This window comes from Hippocampus bargibanti, linkage group LG11 (genome assembly GCF_051943395.1).
Source record: "Hippocampus bargibanti isolate YZ-2025 linkage group LG11, ASM5194339v1, whole genome shotgun sequence".
Lineage (NCBI taxonomy): Eukaryota > Metazoa > Chordata > Actinopteri > Syngnathiformes > Syngnathidae > Hippocampus > Hippocampus bargibanti.
The window spans coordinates 16,709,301-16,727,818 of NC_142744.1; the positions used below are offsets into that span (position 1 = coordinate 16,709,301).

General features: G+C 42.9%; 1 protein-coding gene across 1 annotated transcript in view; it reads right to left on the reverse strand.

Annotated features, from left to right (window-relative positions):
* LOC148891807 (zinc finger protein 521-like) overlaps positions 1-18,518 on the reverse strand; it is a 177,098-nt gene that overhangs the window by 10,225 nt on the left and 148,355 nt on the right. Inside the window, exon 7 of the mRNA XM_089008424.1 lies at positions 12,801-12,916. Coding sequence (XP_088864550.1) covers positions 12,801-12,916 — 116 coding nt within the window. The remainder of the gene's footprint in view (positions 1-12,800; positions 12,917-18,518) is intronic.

Genomic DNA, 18,518 nt, shown 5'->3' on the forward strand with positions numbered 1-18,518 from the left:
TTCAAGAGAACCAACAAGCCTTCTTGGATTGGATAAAGTAATTATAAAAGAGGACAGAGCGCTAAAAACAGAAGTCTTTAGGAAGGCTACGCACACTGACCAATACTTACTTTTTGACTCTAACCACCCTTTACAACATAAACTAGGAGTTATCAGAACCCTCCAGCATAGGGCTAAAGTAATACCAACTAGCACTGAAGGTAGAGAAAAGGAGTCAAAATATATCAGGAGAGCACTCACTAACTGTGGGTACCCTCAGTGGTCATTCAACAAATGTCAGAAAGAAAGAATAGCGAATGAAACCAATAATTCTCAAGATACAAAAAGGAGAGGAGTAGCAGTACCGTACATTGCAGGAGTTTCTGAAAAATTACAAAGAGTCCTTTGGCAACATAAAATTCCTACTTATTTCAAACCGATAAACACGTTAAGGCAAAAACTAGTGCATCCAAAAGATAGGCTACCAAACGAAAAACAAAGTAATGGAGTTTATTCCATACATTGTAAGAATGAAAATTGTAAAGAGCAGTACATTGGGGAGACTCAACAAATTCTCAAAAAAAGACTTTATCAACATCGCAGGGATAATATAAGTGGACCTCAATCGGCAGTACATTTGCACCTAAAAGCTAGCAACCACTCATTTGACGACAATGAGGTTAAAATCTTAGCGAAAGAACATAGATGGTTTGAAAGGGGGGTAAAAGAAGCGATTATTATAAAACAACAAAAAACTTCATTAAACCGGTCTCGTGGGGTGAGGTTCAATTTGGATCGTTCATACAATAGCCTGCTTAGGCAAAACAGGTTAGGAAACTTTCGCAATGCTGATGAGGGTCGTTATGCTGATAAGGTGATACCGGGGGGAGTGGGGGTAATAGGCCAGTCGTTAGTCAGGAATGTAGGAACAATCAGTGGGGCCACAGGGAGGGGTCCTCTGCCCCCCCCCCCCAACCTGAGAGTAGGGACCTATCATAGCTGTGTCCGGCGCCACCATGTCTGAACATGAGGGATATATAAATGGGGCCGATACGACCAGTCAGACTTTAGTTCGCTGACGAAGCCTCTTGGATAGGAGGCGAAACGTCCGAAACCTTCACTTTTGTACAGATGACGGCTGAAGAAACCTTCTCATCGATTGTGATCTGTTGCGAGAACAGGGAACAGGTGGCGGAAAAACTAGAGGTGTGGAGATATGCCCTGGAAAGGAGAGGAATGAAGATCAGTCGCAGCAAGACGGAATATATGTGTGTGAATGAGAGTGATGCTACAGGGAGAAGAGATAAAGAAGGTGGACGATTTTAAGTACTTGGGGTCAACTGTCCAGAGCAATGGAGAGTGTGGAAAAGAGGTGAAGAAGCGTGTCCAGGCAGGCTGGAGCGGCTGGAGAAAAATGTCAGGTGTGATGTGTGATAGGAGGGTTTGAGCTAGGATGAAAGGAAAATTGTATAAAACGGTGGTGAGACCAGCCATGATCTTTGGACTGGAGACAGTGCCACTGAAGAAAAGACAGGAAGCAGAGTAGCAGAGCTGAAGATGTTGAGGTTTTCTTTGGGAGTGACCAGGGGTTGGATAGGATCAGGAATGATGAGTACATTAGAAGGACAACACATATTAGAGGCTTTGGAGAGAAAGTCAGAGAGGCCAGACTGAGATGGTTTGGACATGTCCAGAGGAGAGAGAGCGACTATATCGGGAGAAGGATGCTGAGCCTTGAACTGCCAGGCAGGAGACCGAGAGGAATACCAAAGAGGAGGTTTATAGATGTGGTCAAAGAGGACATGAAGGTAGCTGGTGTGAGAGAAGAGGATGCACAAAACCGGGATAGATTGAGGACAATGATTCGCTGTGGCGACTCCTGGAGGGAAAAGCTGAAAAGAATAGAAGAAGAAGAAATGTCAGAAGTCGGAAATGTATAACCGTGCAAAAATGTTTCATAAAAAGAACTGTACACGGTGCAAATATAAAAAAAGCATATTTGATATGTTACTATATTGAGTCAACATAAGGTGGCTGTACTATTTACAATGTAAGAGTCCAGTTTTTTTTTCATGTGTGATAAGCCTGATAAGAAGAAATAAGAAGCCTGACAGCAGTTGGTAGTTGCTGTTCCTAATTGAGCCTTTAGATTGCAGCACGTAGCACACATAGGTAACAGCGCTATTGTTCTGATGTATTAATTCTACATGCGGACTAGACGCTATTGATTTTATGATTGAGGCTTCAGGCCAGTTGCCACGGGCCGCATTTCGACCCCTCTGCTCTAGATACAAAAGGTCAGAAGAATTGTTTCGTGGCATACATTGCATTTTATTTTGTCTGGAGAGGACATCATAGAAAGGCACTCTTGTTATGTTTCCATTTTGGATGCTACATTCGTACAGCAACTGAGCTAACATGACATTCGTCACATCCAATGTACTTTTTTGTTTCTCATCGACGTGACTGTGCTGCACTGCATCTGTGTGCAAAACTTTTCCTTTTGTTGCGTTTAAAAAAAGAAAACAAGGGCATTGTACCCGGGCTAGATCTTTAATGGCATGTTGAACTCGGTCCAGTATCGACTCTGAGCATTCCCCACAGTAAACCGTCCGTGTCTTTGACCTCAGGCCAGGCTTAGCGCCGGCCAACTTAGGACGGCGAAGAACACAATAAAAAAAAAAAAATAGCGGGGCAGTTGGCATTCTCCATAGTCATCACTTATCGGGCCGCGGGGAGGGATGACCTGCCCAAAACACCCGCGTTGCGCCACAACCTGCCTGGTTTCCTTGGCAACAGACTGTCTTGTTTGAGGAGAAATGCCCGGGGGAGTCGTGGTGGTACAGTAACAGCCGATAACAACCATGGATCTCCATGGATTCTTTTTGTCATATTCCCACGGAATACTCGGGTATAACAACGCCCGTGTTGGAAATGGTGCAAACAACTATATGTTCCCTAGAGGGCAACCGGAGATGACAGACCACCTTTTTTTGGGTGTATGAGCGTCCGCTTTGTTGTTGTGAATGATTGTCATTAGCTCGTCTTAGCAGACAATCGAATGGCGCTCCCATCGGGCCGTGCGGTGATCCCGCTGTTTGACTGAGGTAGCAAAACAAGTGCACAACTGCTGTGTTATTATGGGGTCTCATTAAGTGAGGGGAAGGTGGGAGACAGGTGAGGGGAGGGGAGGCATCAGTGAGAGGGCCGGCGAGGGGAAGGAAAAGAAGAAAAGAGAAAACACAAGAGAGCCATACAAAGTGGATTTTGAGGTGATGGCAACACACACACACACACACACACACACACACACACACACACACACACGCGCGCGCACGCACACACGCACGCACACACACACACACGCACACACACACACACACACACACACACACACACACACACACACACACACACACACACACACACACACACACACACACACACACACACACACACACACACACAGATGCCTTTCCAGCCAAAATGAAGACTATGACTAAAGAAGCCAATTAAAGGCTTTCTTAGGGGAGCCATCTTGGGTGGGGGATGGGTCTTCCTGGGACATGAGCCCAGGGCAACATCCTCTAATTAGACAGAGTGAGGGGGGAAGGATCTCTGCCTGTCACTGGTAGGGAGCTGGGGTCCATGGGGTTCCGCGTGTCAGTCCCAGAAACAAAAACACAATTACTCTAACATTTAACCACTTGAGTCTGCGACACACTTTGAAAAGAGATGCGAGATGGACAACCTCGACACAGTGCACCTTCCGGCACCTTCCTGATCAGTTGTGCGCCTTCTATATGGAGGATCCAGAGCTAATACTCAAGCTTGTGTCTTCCTACCAAATTGAATAACAAATCAGAGCTATTAACTCATTCATTGCCAGATATGTGCTAAAATGTGTCCACTCCGGTGTCAGGGTTTTTGTCTTCATTTAAATTCCAGGTCCCACAGAATATGACGTTTTGGAACTACATAAACATTCAATGCAGTGAGACAAACCTTAGACTGTCTTCTTTCATCCGAAAATAACAGTTAATTCCCAGGTTATATAAGTCTGGAGTTATCTGAACTTGAAATGGGGCAAATGCTGTTCCCTCGTGGGAGGAGAAAAACATTCCCAGAAGTCTGACCAGCGCTTTATCAGCACCCCCGCAATAAAAAAACAAAAACAAAACCCGAATGAATTCGGGAATGGCAGTAAATGAGTTAATTGACCGAGAGTGGGCATCATTCGGCACCCCCTTTCGTAACTCTAGAGTTACATCACTCCACTGTTGGAAGTCAGAAGGGAATCGAGTGAATACTTTCTAGTCCAAGCATGTTTGCCTCAATTCGGAGGGTCAAAGTCCGAATTTCAGGGTAGAACTTAGTTGTTGTCATGGGTGGGTTTACGAATTAATTTCCAGACCGGCGGTTGTTTTCCTGAGAAGCGCAAACCCGTTTTAGTTGTTGATTTCTCACAATTGTTAGAGAAGTCGAGACGGAAAGTAAAGACAACATGTTTGCACAAGAGATGCGCCGACGGATTGGGGCGCAGCGCGGCGAGCGTCTCCTCTTTGTTTGGATTTAACTTTCCCCGGTGGTGTCACACAGGAAAAAGAACTGGGCTCAAAGGCTTCTGGGAGTTTTTTTGACATGTCTCCTCGCAGACAACGTGCTTGCGTGCACATAGTAGACCCTGGGAGAGACCGCCACAAAGACAAACACACACAAACTCGCATTTGCGAGCGCGCTGAGTGGGAGAAAATCCTCTCAGGATGGCAAGGTCTGTCATGCTGTCTAATTGTGACGCACCTCTACAACAAGAAATGCCATAGCGGTGACACATCACTCGCCATCTGAGGCTGTTTGTGTCCCCGTTCACGGTAATGCACACTTTTGATGATTAAAAAAAAGAGCTTAAATATTAATGACAGCTCCTCACAAGTGTCCCCTTTTCTCTCCTTTTTGTTCATTTTTCCTTTATTGTTTTTTTTTTTAGGCGTGCAACATTTTGAAAAACGGAGACAGTCTCTAAAGTAGTCCGGGATGACGAAAACGAAAACAAGTTGTCATATTAGAGGGGAGGAGGGGAAATACGTATGTAACTTTCAAACACGTGAAGAGCTGTCACATGAGGCAGATCAAGATATCTCCAGAAAACAAACTGAAGGACGCTTAGGGACAAACACGGAGAGCTTTGCTTTACGTTAGGGACTGAGGGGATTGGGGAGGTTTGAGGGGTGGAATGTTTTGAAATTCTGAAAAATGTATCTTATGTTGGGAAAAAAGGATGAAAAGTACGGTATTTTCTGGTGTATAAGCTGCACAGGAGTATGAGACGCACCCCCACTGAATGGTGTATTTTCAAAATGTTTACATATGTAAGGTGCACCGGAGTATAAGGTGCACCTTCAATGAATGACAAAGGTTTTCCAAATACAATATATGAATAGTTTTCAAAATATAAGGCACACCACATTATAATGCGCTACAGTGGACCCTGGGGTTATGCACTACTTCTTTGACTGGGGGAAATGGAGTCGGTGGCTGCTGACAGAAGTTGCGAGACCTATTGTATAATATTGTTTCACAGATAAAGCACACCTACGTATAAGGCACAGGGTCATCTTTGAAAGAAAATAATGGCGTTTGGGTTCACCTTATACACCAAAAAATACGGTACATTAAATTTTATCGTGGTGAAAAGAGGAGAATAACTTGTGTGATTAAAAAAGAACAGATTTACGAAAACAAAGACATTATTTTTTTTTTTGATCCATCTGTAATGTGTTGTACTTATCCTTACGCGCATTGCGAGTGTGCTGGAGCCGATCCCAGCGGTCTTCAAGTTGCCAGCCAATCGCAGGGCACGCTTAGACGAACGCACAAGCATTTGCATTCGCAATAACTCATTCATTCATTGAGTCATTTATTGAGTCATTCATTGATTCATTCGTTGATTCATTCATTGATCCATTCATTGATTCACTCATTCATTTATCTTCCGAACCGCGTTATCCGCACGAGGGTGACGGGGGTTGCTGTCCCAGCCATCTTCAGACACCCTGAATTGGTTGCCAGTCAATTGCACGCCAAACAACCATCATCTCTCACACCTAGGGACACTTTGGAGTCTTCTATTAACCTCCCATTGATGTTTTTGGAATGTAGTAGGAAACCGGAAGACCCGGAGAAAACCCACACCATCCCGGGGAGAAAGAGCAAACTCCGCAAAAACTCAGTCAAAAATTCATTCAAGTCACCTCATGTATTTACTAAAAAGTCAGGCTGAACTTGCAGCAACTTGCAAATTGGCAACAATTTTGTGGATCGGGACAATATGCTGAGAGGTATCCATCCTTGTTCTTTGTCTTTGGCAAACAAATCGCTACAGTCACTGCTAGATCAGCAATCAACATGTGGGAAAGCTGAAGCAGTTGCATGGAATATTATTTTCTTTTATGTTTTTCAGCAATTGTGGCATGCACTTGCATTCCCACTTTTTTTTCTTTTCTGGTCGTCCATTCGCGTCAATTTCGGCACCCGGCAATCGGCACGTGGCTTGTTTACGCTGACCCGGTGACCGCCAAGCCAATAAATATGCTTAATTAAAATGCTGGAATTGGTCACAGCGTGGCAATCACCGGCATCATGTGGGGAGAGGAGACTCTCATTTGAGCACAGCCCGACATGCGGATGCGCTCGTCAATGGCGGCTCTCATTAAGGATGAAGACATTGCCTTTGAAGGAAACCTTCGGAAAGGTGGTCCAATTAAGGCAGGTGTCCTGCCGGCGTTTAAGGGGTTGGGAAACCAGCGCTTGATTGGTTGTTTGATTGATTCATTGCTTGACTATTTATTTACTAATATGACAAAATAAGTGAAAACATTTAAATGAAATATGTCACACTCACTGTGAACCATTTGTTCCAGGCGTGCTTTATTAGTCATAGTTGGTCGGACCAAGATTTGCTTGGATCAAGGTAACTCAACATTTTTACAACATTTGAAAGCAACATTTGAAAAATACAACATAGTCAGGGGTTTATTTTTATTTTTAGCAGTAGCATGAGTTGTGTAAATAGAAGGAACTCGGCAACAGATGACAGTTGTTTTTGTCTTTTTTCTATTTTAGAAAAAAACATGATTTCCTTTTTAGTCCTTAAGACGAGTTGACCAACTAGCTGAAACACCTCACTTTCCAGCGCCACACCTGCACCTGGTCAAGGCAATCTCATGGTGTCAACTTAAGCCATGAACGACATGCCTGTCTTGTCGGACTATCTTGACCACTACTTTGCTCATGTGCCTTGTCCATAGCATTCTCGTTCGTGCTTCTCGTCGCCCTTCGCATTGTTGTTTATTCATGTTTGTGAGTATATTGTTCCATCCTGTATTGGTTACTAGTTTACACCCGTTTGATCCCACCACGATTAATGTTATGTTATTCTCGGATATTATTTGATCCTTGTATTTGGCAAGTGCTTATTGTTCTCGGTCTGGCTATTTTTACTTAATCAAACCGTTTTTCATCAAAATGTATCCAAGTCTATGTTTGAGGTATACACTTTGTAAACACGCAGTATGATATTTTTATTTAAATGAAAAACACCAATAAAAATGACTTACAGTGTCCAAAATCTGCAAAAAAATTAACCTGCGAATTGGGCATTTTCAGAAAGCCCCCCCCCCCCCCCCCCAGTTTGTGACGTCACGCCAAGACGTCTTGCATTGCTGGAGAATCCAAACAATGGCTTCAGATTCGGAGAATATGCTTTCTTGCAGTGACGTGCGGTGAGGTTCATGACTGGTGAGACACTGACGTCATCATAGTCAGATTTACAAACATATGAACTCTACAGAGTAGTTTATTCACCATTTTATTGGCAACAGTTAACGTATTTTGTAAAAATTTCATATCAGCATTCTTTATATATACAAACTGTAGCATAGAAAAAAATAATTAAAAAAACGTTTTTATCGTGTTACCTTTACTTTTAAATGAAGTCCATGTGCCGCTCCTTCTGAAGAAAGGCATCGATAACTTCTTTGTAGAAGCCTTCCTTATCTTTCTTCAGTTTTAAAAGTCTCTCTGTCTCAACGGAGATCACTGCCAGTGAAGAAAGTCGTCCTTGATCAGTCCGGTTCCGACTGTATGTTTTCAGTGCTGAGAATGACAATCTCGTCTACTTCTACAGCAACACATGGGGCTGCACCGATCTCCTTTTTAATGTCATTTCTAATGACATCACCAACTGCTTCAATTAAATCATTCTGTATTCTGTTTCACAGGCTAGAAAATACAGTGGATGTCCCAAAATTACTCGCTAGCCTGTCATCTTTCTCAGCGAAAGCATGTAATAGTTCAACATAGTTGCCACGATTAGCAGAGCCTTTACTTTCATCGTTTCCACGAAATTCCAGCTGTTGTTTGGCAAGGAAGCAGGTGGCATTGATGAGATCTTTTAAAATCTCCCGGTTCTCCTTTACCTTAGCATTGTGGATGCTGATGTTGAGTCTTCGCTCATTTTTGATGAGGCTCCGTTGTAAAATTTTCAGGTCACAATATCCCATTTGAGTCCAGACATTGTCACAAATTGAGAACAGAAGGCAGGAAAAGCAGAAAAGGCGGTTTCTTGCTGGACATCCACACAGCCAGCCTTTTCGTGTGTACCAGTCCGCCTGAAAAGAGCGATTATTGTGTCCCGTTGTCTGAAGCAAACCTTTTAGCTCCGGTGTTGGTCTTCCTTTAATTATTACCTCCTGCTTCGATTGAAAGTCCAGTTTAGAAAATTCTTTCAATTAAGATATGTAATCCTCCATTCTGGAAGTGAGGCCAAGCAACACGAAAAAATGACTGCAGGGTTGCACTTTACTTGCTAACTGTTTACTGTAGCTGTCTGTCTCTAATTCTATTATTCTGCAGACGTGGAGTAAGAAGTATCTCTGGAATCACAAGCGCCCCCTGCCTGTCATGAGGCGGGAGAACTGTTTGCCTCACCTACGCACAGCGTTTTGATAAGAATAAAACAAAATAAACACTGTAGTACAGTGTTTATAATGTACAATGACTCTACATTATATACAGCAGCTAAACTGTAGAAATTTAGTTCATATACTAAACGTGTTTGAACGCTTTAATAGCAATATGCAGAAGGACAGCAATGCGGTCTCACTGCAGAGCAAGCCAGCACAGTAAGCATAGTGATTGCGCAATCCATGTTGAGGCTCAGCCGGCTGCTGCCTCACCGCTCGTCTCTACTTAGTATTTGAACGGTAAATGTGAAAATTCAGCGATTTTGAAAAAAATCCTAAAACGGTGAAGTTAAATGGACAAGAACTTTAAAGTACAAATCACTAAATACATATAACTGTTTAATTTATTTTTTTCATTTGATATTTCCATGATGACAGGTGAAGCACAGCCTCACCTGCCTCCCCTGACTGCACGTCACTGCTGAAGAAGCCTGAAACAATTATTTATCAATCGAGAGAGCTCTAAAAGAGACAGGAATTGACTCTCGAGGGAACGCAACTTGCTCTACATATTTCTCTTCAAAATAAAGTGATGTTGTTTACTCCAAAATATGTGATTCGTTAAATTAACTTTATTCACCTTACAATTGATCCTAAATGAAATCTCTTGAAATCTCGTGAACATTTTCTCATGAAAAATTGACTCGTCAATGACGCTCAAGAACCTTGCGAAACAAAGACTGCATTGGTAGGAGCCATTGAGCAAACCCAGAATTTAAATGCCGCACCCAAATTGATATAAGAAGGCCCCAAATCCAAACTTAAACACTTCTTCTTAAAGCGACTCCGCACTGTCGTTGAGATGTCAGATTTAAGCTGCGGCTCATAGCGCGCATCCATCAGTTAATGAATCTTCCCAATTAATCCGGGCCGAGCGGCATTGAGGAGGATCTTTGTTATCGGGTCTCGTGTTTCAGTGTGGCTTTCGCAATTGCCCTGAGCGTGCGGGATGGTGGGGACATTATTTTTTTTTGTCTCATAAGAGGAGGCACGAAAGACAAAGCATGAGATTCTATCACGCCACGGATGCGTCTCACTGAGGGTCAGCGAGTGCTTGCCCTCCCCATCAGCACCTCATGAAAAATCTCAACTTTGCTCGATATTTTAATGGGGTGGGGGAGAAAGGGGTACAGAGTGTGAAGGCGGGGAGTGAGTAGCCTCCGGAGAGCTGTGCAGGGAATGCCGGTGAATGCATCTGACTTGTATTGTTTTGTCTGTGAAGGGAAGGAGATTATTCTCCTCTGGAATGTGGATTCCAGGGCACAGTGGCCCAGGAGTCAGTCAATCTGACCAGTCTGAGGGGGGCCGCCGGGTGGGGGGTCCGCAGAGGGCTGATTAGACGGATGCACTCCCATCATCCATCTCGACAGGCTGGCGAAAATTGGCTAGCTCTCTCGCAGGGTAGAGTTCACCAGTAGGGGGGTTGGAGTGGGGTGGGGGTGAGGTGTGGAGGAGGAGGAGGAAGAGGCTGCAAGGCGCCTCATGCTGGATACCTGTCACAGCCTTTGGTCTGTTCCAGGATCTCGGCAGCAAATGAATAAAATATCCTTCCTGCTCGCTTTCACCTGCAGCCGCGGCTCTACGTGGCGGCCGCACCATTGACCCCTGCAACTATGGCGAGAGAAGAGGAGCCAAAGTGTCGGGGAAAAAATGCAAAGTGGAGGCACGGCAAACACCGGGAGCTTCCAGTTTTCGCGCTGCTGAAAGATACTCCCGACTTCACACGGACTGACAAAGGAGCAGCGTGTGTCGGGGAGATGTGAACGGTGAAGGAACTGCGGTACCTGGACAACTCACAACTTGCACCAATCACAGTACGACGGCCAAAACCGATTTGTCGAACCAGTTTAAAATGGCTCTCCAATTTCAAACCAAATTCAAGCTGGATTTCGAAAAGACACCAGGTGCCCAAAACAACAAGCGCAGATATTTAAGCACCACTGGGAACCAACACCATAACATCTCTTTTCTGTTTGTTGCAGTTCAAGAAGTTTAGTGCCATTCAGGCTTTGATTCCCTTCAGACAAACTAGTCCATGAGGAGAAATCATCCTTGTAACTTAGTGGGACTAACTGTGAAAAGAAATACTATGCCTTCTTAAGGTGGAACCCAGGGACAGCAAATACAATACGAACAGCAGTGGGGCCAACACAGAAACAGGTGGAACGCCATACAACTGTCACGATTTTCAAGGTGATTGTGGTGGTGGTGGTGAACCCTAAAAATGCAGGCAGGAGGGAGGAGCAGGGTGTACTTGACAAATTATATTAAATAAAGTCAGCAGGAACAAAATATCAAACAAGGTCATCGGAAAAGAAAGGTCCAAAGTAGCAAACAAAATCACGAGTAAAACAAGATAAGACAAACCTGACAGAGTGAAACAAACAATGATCTGACACCAAATGGTCGCACCAGGAGTCCTTTTAACTGCCACTGATTATTAATATGACCAACACTTGTGAAGCTGCAGGCGCGGCCCTACAGTGCCACCCGTTGGTGGCAAACTGAAACGTGACAACAACAGTTGGGGCGATTAGGACTCAAAGCAACCAAGCCTAACGCAAAACCTCCCATCCTGCTTGCCAAATAGGATCGAAACCATGAGCAGAAAACCAACGTCTTTGCTAATTTCAATTTGCCCATCCATTACATTTTGCATGACAGGCTCTATTTTCGTAGGCAGGTGCATGTGTGCACACCTCCAGTCTGCTGATTTCAAAGGTACATTCATTGTCTTAGAAACAACGGTTGTGTTGACTCCTACAACAGTTGTGTTGACTCTTACAACGGCGCAAATGGCCTCTTCTATGTACCAAAAATCTAAAAACTCTGCCCCTTTGCACAGTTAAATGACATTTTGCACTCTACTTCGAATGGGAATGGAAATAGGGCCCGATATGTTAGCACTGCACTAAAATCCCTTACTTTGTCTGGATGAAATTATATAGTTGAAGCATGAAACCGTGGCGTTGTGGTACATAATCCAAGATTGATATTTGTTTAATTCATGCTTGCAGAAATCAAATGACCATCAGATAACGATCACATTCACCTTCCTTCTGGCAGACTTGCAAACTGGCCGTCCATCCATAAATGTGCAAGGTTCATCCTCTGGCTACCTGCTAATCTGACATTCAGGAAGCCGCGTTTGGAGACTAGCGCCTCATTTTTTTCATTTTACCCTCGCCGGCAAATTAAGGGAAAACGCAAGTGATTAGAGCAGAACAAGGTGCTTTATGGAGTAAGAATACTATGACTCATCTTCAACCATAATAAAAAAATGATGCCATACACACACAAACACACGCACACGCACGCACGCATACGCACACACACACTATTTGTGCAATAAAATAATAACGCTGGTTTCATTTTTTCACACTCCCCGAGGAGAAAAGAAAGGGAAAAAAAGATTACCAGAAAATGGATTATCTCTCTAACTCTAAGAGTTCACAAGTCCAACTAGTAACTTTGTTGAAGGGCAGATATGCTATACCCCGTTTTCCACCACCTCCCCCTTGAGGAAAACACTCACTCAAATTTAGCCATGAGGCCTTCTCTGTTTTTCAAAGGCGAGATGCAGCTATTCTGACTCACCCCATCCGTGTTTTTGCTTCTACGCTGTGCGTAATTACAGCTTCAAAACCGAGCACAGGGCTAATCCCTTAATTCCAGATATGTTCTCTGCCGGTCTAATAAGAAAATCAAATCATATCAGTTTTCCAAAGGACTGAAGTTATTCCTTCCCCGATCCGCAGCCAGAGCGGCGTTTGGGAGCAGATAGCTGAAGCGGCTCACCTGTAATTCCGTCTGGAAGAAGAATTTCTGAGGACACTGCGAGCAGTCGTAGATTTTATCCTCTTGGCCGTGAGCGGAGAAGATGTGCTGTTGAAGCTTGTTGGCTTGCACGAACACTGCAAAAGAAGAGACAGCATGAAGATTCGATGTATGCAATCAGCGTACGGCTCACGTTATAAAGTCATGTTTCCACTTGCGTAAATAACATTTCTAGTTTATCTGGTCTGGTGTTGCCAGAGATGTTTATACTTTGTCGGTAAAATTTTGAATTAATAAATATTTTTTGGAACTCAGTTTATACATACATGTTTGAATCGGGTCAACGTGTACATTTCTGATTAATTTTATTTCAAGAAAGATTTTGAATCATGAAATATGATATCTAATATTATCCCTCATTTTTCAAAAAACTTGTTTTATTATATTTTCTTCAAAAAAAGGTATGAAACCATCAACATTGAAAAATATGATGGTTGAATTGTCTCAATCGTATTTAGTCAAGTGGTTGCACTAAAAATAACAATCACTATGATGATATATGTAGGTGTATAGTTTAATATAGATAATTTATCTGCATTAAGATGAATTCTCTTTGTGCAACCACTTAGAAAATATATTACATTGTAATGACCTATTTCTGAATGTATTCTGGAAAAAATATGACCACTTTTATATCGATGAGAAGGTTTCTTCAGCCGTCATCTGTACAAAAGTGAAGGTTTCGGACGTTTCGCCTCCTATCCAAGAGATAGGACGAGGCTGCTGGCGGATGTTTCTCTGCATGAAAGAACCAAACTGAAACCGGATCACATCTGCCAATTATTAGAAATCTGCCTTAATACTACGTATTTTCAATTTCGGGAAAAATTTTATAAACAAATCCATGGTTGTGCTATGGGCTCTCCAGTTTCACCCATAGTGGCTAATCTTTACATGGAAGAGATGGAGAAACAGGCCCTCACATCCTTCCCAGGGACTAAACCTAGACACTGGTTTAGATATGTGGACGATACTTTTGTCATAATTAAGAAACAAGAAATTCAATCCTTCACAGATCATCTCAACTCTGTAGACTTCAACATTAAATTTACTCGTGAGGACATTCAAGAGAACCAACTAGCCTTCTTGGATTGTAAAGTAATTATAAAAGAGGACAGAGCGCTAAAAACAGAAGTCTTTAGGAAGGCTACGCACACTGACCAATACTTACTTTTTGACTCTAACCACCCTTTACAACATAAACTAGGAGTTATCAGAACCCTCCAGCATAGGGCTAAACTAATACCAACTAGCACTGAAGGTAGAGAAAAGGAGTCAAAACATATCAGGAGAGCACTCACTAACTGTGGGTACCCTCAGTGGTCATTCAACAAATGTCTGAAAGAAAGAATAGCGAACGAAACCAATAATTCTCAAGATTCTAAAAGGAGAGGAGTAGCAGTACCGTACATTGCAGGAGTTTCTGAAAAATTACAAAGAGTCCTTTGGCAACATAAAATTCCTACTTATTTCAAACCGATAAACACGTTAAGGCAAAAATTAGTGCATCCAAAAGATAGGCTACCAAATGGAAAACAAAGTAATGTAGTTTATTCCATACATTGTAAGAATGAAAATTGTAAAGAGCAGTACATTGGGGAGACTCAACAAATTCTCAAAAAAAGACTTTATCAACATCGCAGGGATAATACTAGTGGGCCTCAATCGGCAGTACATTTGCACCTAAAAGCTACTAACCACTCATTTGACGACAATGAGGTTAAAATCTTAGCGAAAGAACATAGATGGTTTGAAAGGGGGGTAAAAGAGGCGATTCTTATAAAACAACAAAATCCTTCATTAAACCGGTCTGGTGGTGTGAGGTTCAATTTGGATCGTTCATACAATAGCCTGCTCAGGCAAAACAGGTTAGGCAACTTTCGCAATGCTGATGAGGGTCGTTATGCTGATGAGGTGATACCGGGGGGAGTGGGGGTAATAGGCCAATCGTTAGTCAGGAATGTAGGAACAATCAGTGGGGCCACAGGGGGGGGTCCCGCGCCCCCCCCAACCTGAGAGTAGGGACCTATCATAGCTGTGTCCGGCACCACTAGGTCTGGACATTAGGGATATATAAATGGGGCCGATACGACCAGTCAGACTTTAGTTCGCTGACGAAGTCTCTTGGATAGGAGGCGAAACGTCCGAAACCTTCACTTTTGTACAGATGACGGCTGAAGAAACCTTCTCATCGATGGACCACTCCTGTACGACTGAGAGCTTACACAGACGGACCACTTTTATAATTAATTGTACTGTAATCTTGTAAGATGATGATAACTTGAACAAATACTGGCAAATACAAATGGGGGCAGAGGCTTTAGAGCAATCATGCCTGCAACAAATGCGCCATCATAATTGCATTTGCCTCAATGGAAATTGAAGACAATATGTCAAATGGCAAGGAAAATGACTTGATGAAAAACAAATGAGCACTGCATTGGCACTTCCACAGCCTTGTTATGTGAATATGTATATGTGAAAAAAAACCTACATTGTAACAATTGAGACTTAATGTGTAATGCGGCCTACGCAATCACAAATTTTGTGCTGGGAATAATAACACTCCTTATTTAGTACCACGGTGGGAACAACAAGGTGGAAAATAAACAAGCACAAAAATTGGCATGGCTTCAAGTGCAAAACATGGCCCTATTAGTCAACGTGGCTAATTATATGGACAATATAAATATTCATGGTGCTGCACTACTTATTCAAGCAGCCACCATACAAACACACTGGTAGACATACACACAGACACACGTGCAGACAGACACACACGCACGTCCTTGGGTTTTATATTTATATATACAGTAAAGTCTCGTTATATCGATATCGGTTATATCGATAGTAGTCTTTTTATAGTTTTGATAACTTGGGAAAACTAACTTTGATAGTAGTCTTTTTATGTATAATTAGTGCCGTTTAGTACGATACCTGGTTATTACGATAATCCGGTTATTACGGTGCTCCTTTTCACCCCCGCCGGCCATTTTGCTGTTTATATCGATACATCGGTCGCGCCATTGGTCGACTTGGTCACGTGTCTTGGTTACGTGACACGCCATCGGTCGCGCCATTGGTCGACTTGGTCATGTGACACGCCATCGGTCGCGCCATTGATCGACTTGGTCACGTGAGTTTGTTACGTGACCAGCACCCGTGTAGCAGAGCCATTTTAATTTTCAGACACTAGCTCAGGGGTGGGCAAACTTTTTGACTCGCGGGCCGCATTGGGTTCTAAAATTTGACAGAGGGGCCGGCCGGGCCAGGAGCATTTGGAGGAAGTGTTTCGGCCGGAAATACTAAACCTAAAGCATTAAATGTGGTGTGTGCAACCCTCATAGCACAGTAAGAACACTACAACTCAATGTATTAACTGTCTTTCAAATGTGAATAATAGCACGTATCTGTTAATACATTTGTCTCAAGGATACATAATACAAGATATTGCATTTACATACTATTTCGCAGATATTAGGAGGAGGAAATGGAAATAGATTAAAATAACATACGCACTGTGATTTAACAAGATTGTGTCTGTTTTTAATACGTTTCAATCAAAAGTGCAAAGTTAAAGAAATAAACGTTTCTTGAAAAATTATATTAACTTTCAACATTCAAAACGTATTATTACACAACGAAATACTCAAGCAGCTTGAGTAAACACATAAACACACAAATAAACACAGCAGTTGAGTAAACACAGCAGGAAAATTCAGTGGGAACAGTGTTGTTGATCTCCTTGTTTTGTCAGTGCATCAAAGTCTGGAGTAAGTTTTGTTGTCGCGATTCTCAGGATAGATCCGAGGTGTTGGTCAGTTATCCTGGATCTGTGACGGGATTTGTTCATGTTCATAACACTGAATGTCTGCTCACATACATAAGTCGAGCCAAACAAGGCCAGCATCTTCTGTGCCGTCCTCCGTAGGTTTGGGAAGGTAGCTTCGTTCAGTGTCTTGTGAGAAGGGACAAGACACGAGATGAAGTGACTTTTCAATGTTTTCAAAATCAGAGAATCGGCGACTGAATTCTCTGTGCAGGTCATCCAGTGATTTGCTGTAGTTCTTTGCATATCGTGTCGCCTCTTTCTGAGTGTCAAGTGTAGCGAAATGAGTGAAAGATGCGTTCGCAACTTGTCTGGAGAATAAAAGGAGCTTAGATTTGAACGCAGTAACATGTTTGTACATGTCGTGCACAAATTGATCTTTCCCCTGCAGTTTCACATTCAGCTCATTCAAATGTGAAAATACGTCCACAGCAAACGCAAAATCACAAAGCCACTTCTGGTCTCGTAGCTCAGGAAATTCGTCAGATTTCTCTTTGAACTCCAAAAATGCGCTGATCTCTTCTTTCAGGTCCCAAATGCGTTGAAACACTTTGCCCAAACTTAACCACCGGACACGAGAGTGGTAAAGTAGGTCCTGATGATCCGCATCAATTTCCTCCAGGAACGTAATGAACTGACGATGCCGGAGTCCCCTTGCACGTATAAAGTTCACAAGTTTTACGACCGGATTCACAACATGGTTAAGCTGCAATACAGACTTGCAAAGTGATTCCTGATGAATGATACAGTGAAGAAAAATAACATCCTGTTCAGGATTTTCCTCTTTTACTTTATCCTGGATTCTTTTCATTAGCCCAACGTTTTTTCCTGTTAAATTTGGTGATCCATCTGTCGTGACGTTGGCAAGTTTTCTCCAAGGTAATTTATGTTTCTCGATGACAGCAGACACCTTGTCGTACAAATCCTCCCCCCTCGTTGTTCCATTCAAAGACTCCATGGTCAAAAACTCCTCCGTTATCTCAAATCTGTCATTTATTCCTCGGATAAAAATTAGGAGCTGCGCTGTGTCTTTGAAATCATGACTTTCATCCATTGCGAGGGAATATAACTGAAATAACTCTGTTTTTTTTTGTTTAGCTGGTTCGCTATATCATCGTCAATTAGTTCCACACGGCGAGTCACAGTCCGACGTGATAAACTGATTTTTTCAAACTTGCCTTGACTTTCCGGACACAGGACACCTGCAGTCTCCACCATACAATCTTTCAAAAACTCGCCTTCGGAGAAAGGCTTGCTAGCTGCTGCTAATTTGAATGCCAGCAAAAAGCTTGCCGTGGTAGTTGACTCCTGGAGCGCAGTTTGTCGGTGAAAAAAAATTTGCTGGGAGAGTAAATTGGTTGTCATCCTCTCAGCCGTAGCTGCCCGTTCTTGCGCCGACAGCTTGCAGGCATAATTGGCGTGCTTAGTAGCGAAGTGCCGGCTAATATTGTACTCCTTAAAAACCGCGACACTTTCTTGGCATATCTAGCACACAGCCTTTGATCGGACTTCTTTGAAAAAATATTTTGTTGTCCATTCTGTTTTAAACACTCGGCACTCACTGTCAACTTTTCTTTTCTTTGATAAACTCATGTTTTCTCGAGGGGCGAAAGCTTTACGTAAACCGAAGAGAGTGCTCGTCTCGGAGTCTCGGAAAGGCAGAGCGGCAAAGTAGAGGGGGAAAGAAAAAGCGCACCATCTGCTGGGAAAACGTGGGCATTACAGGGGAAAGTAAATGAACAAGGCATTACAGGCATTAAAGGGGAAAGCGCATGAACAACGTTCGCCGGTATATTTTGATATGATACTGAAAGATGATCGGCGGGCCGGATTAAAAAGCCAAACGGGCC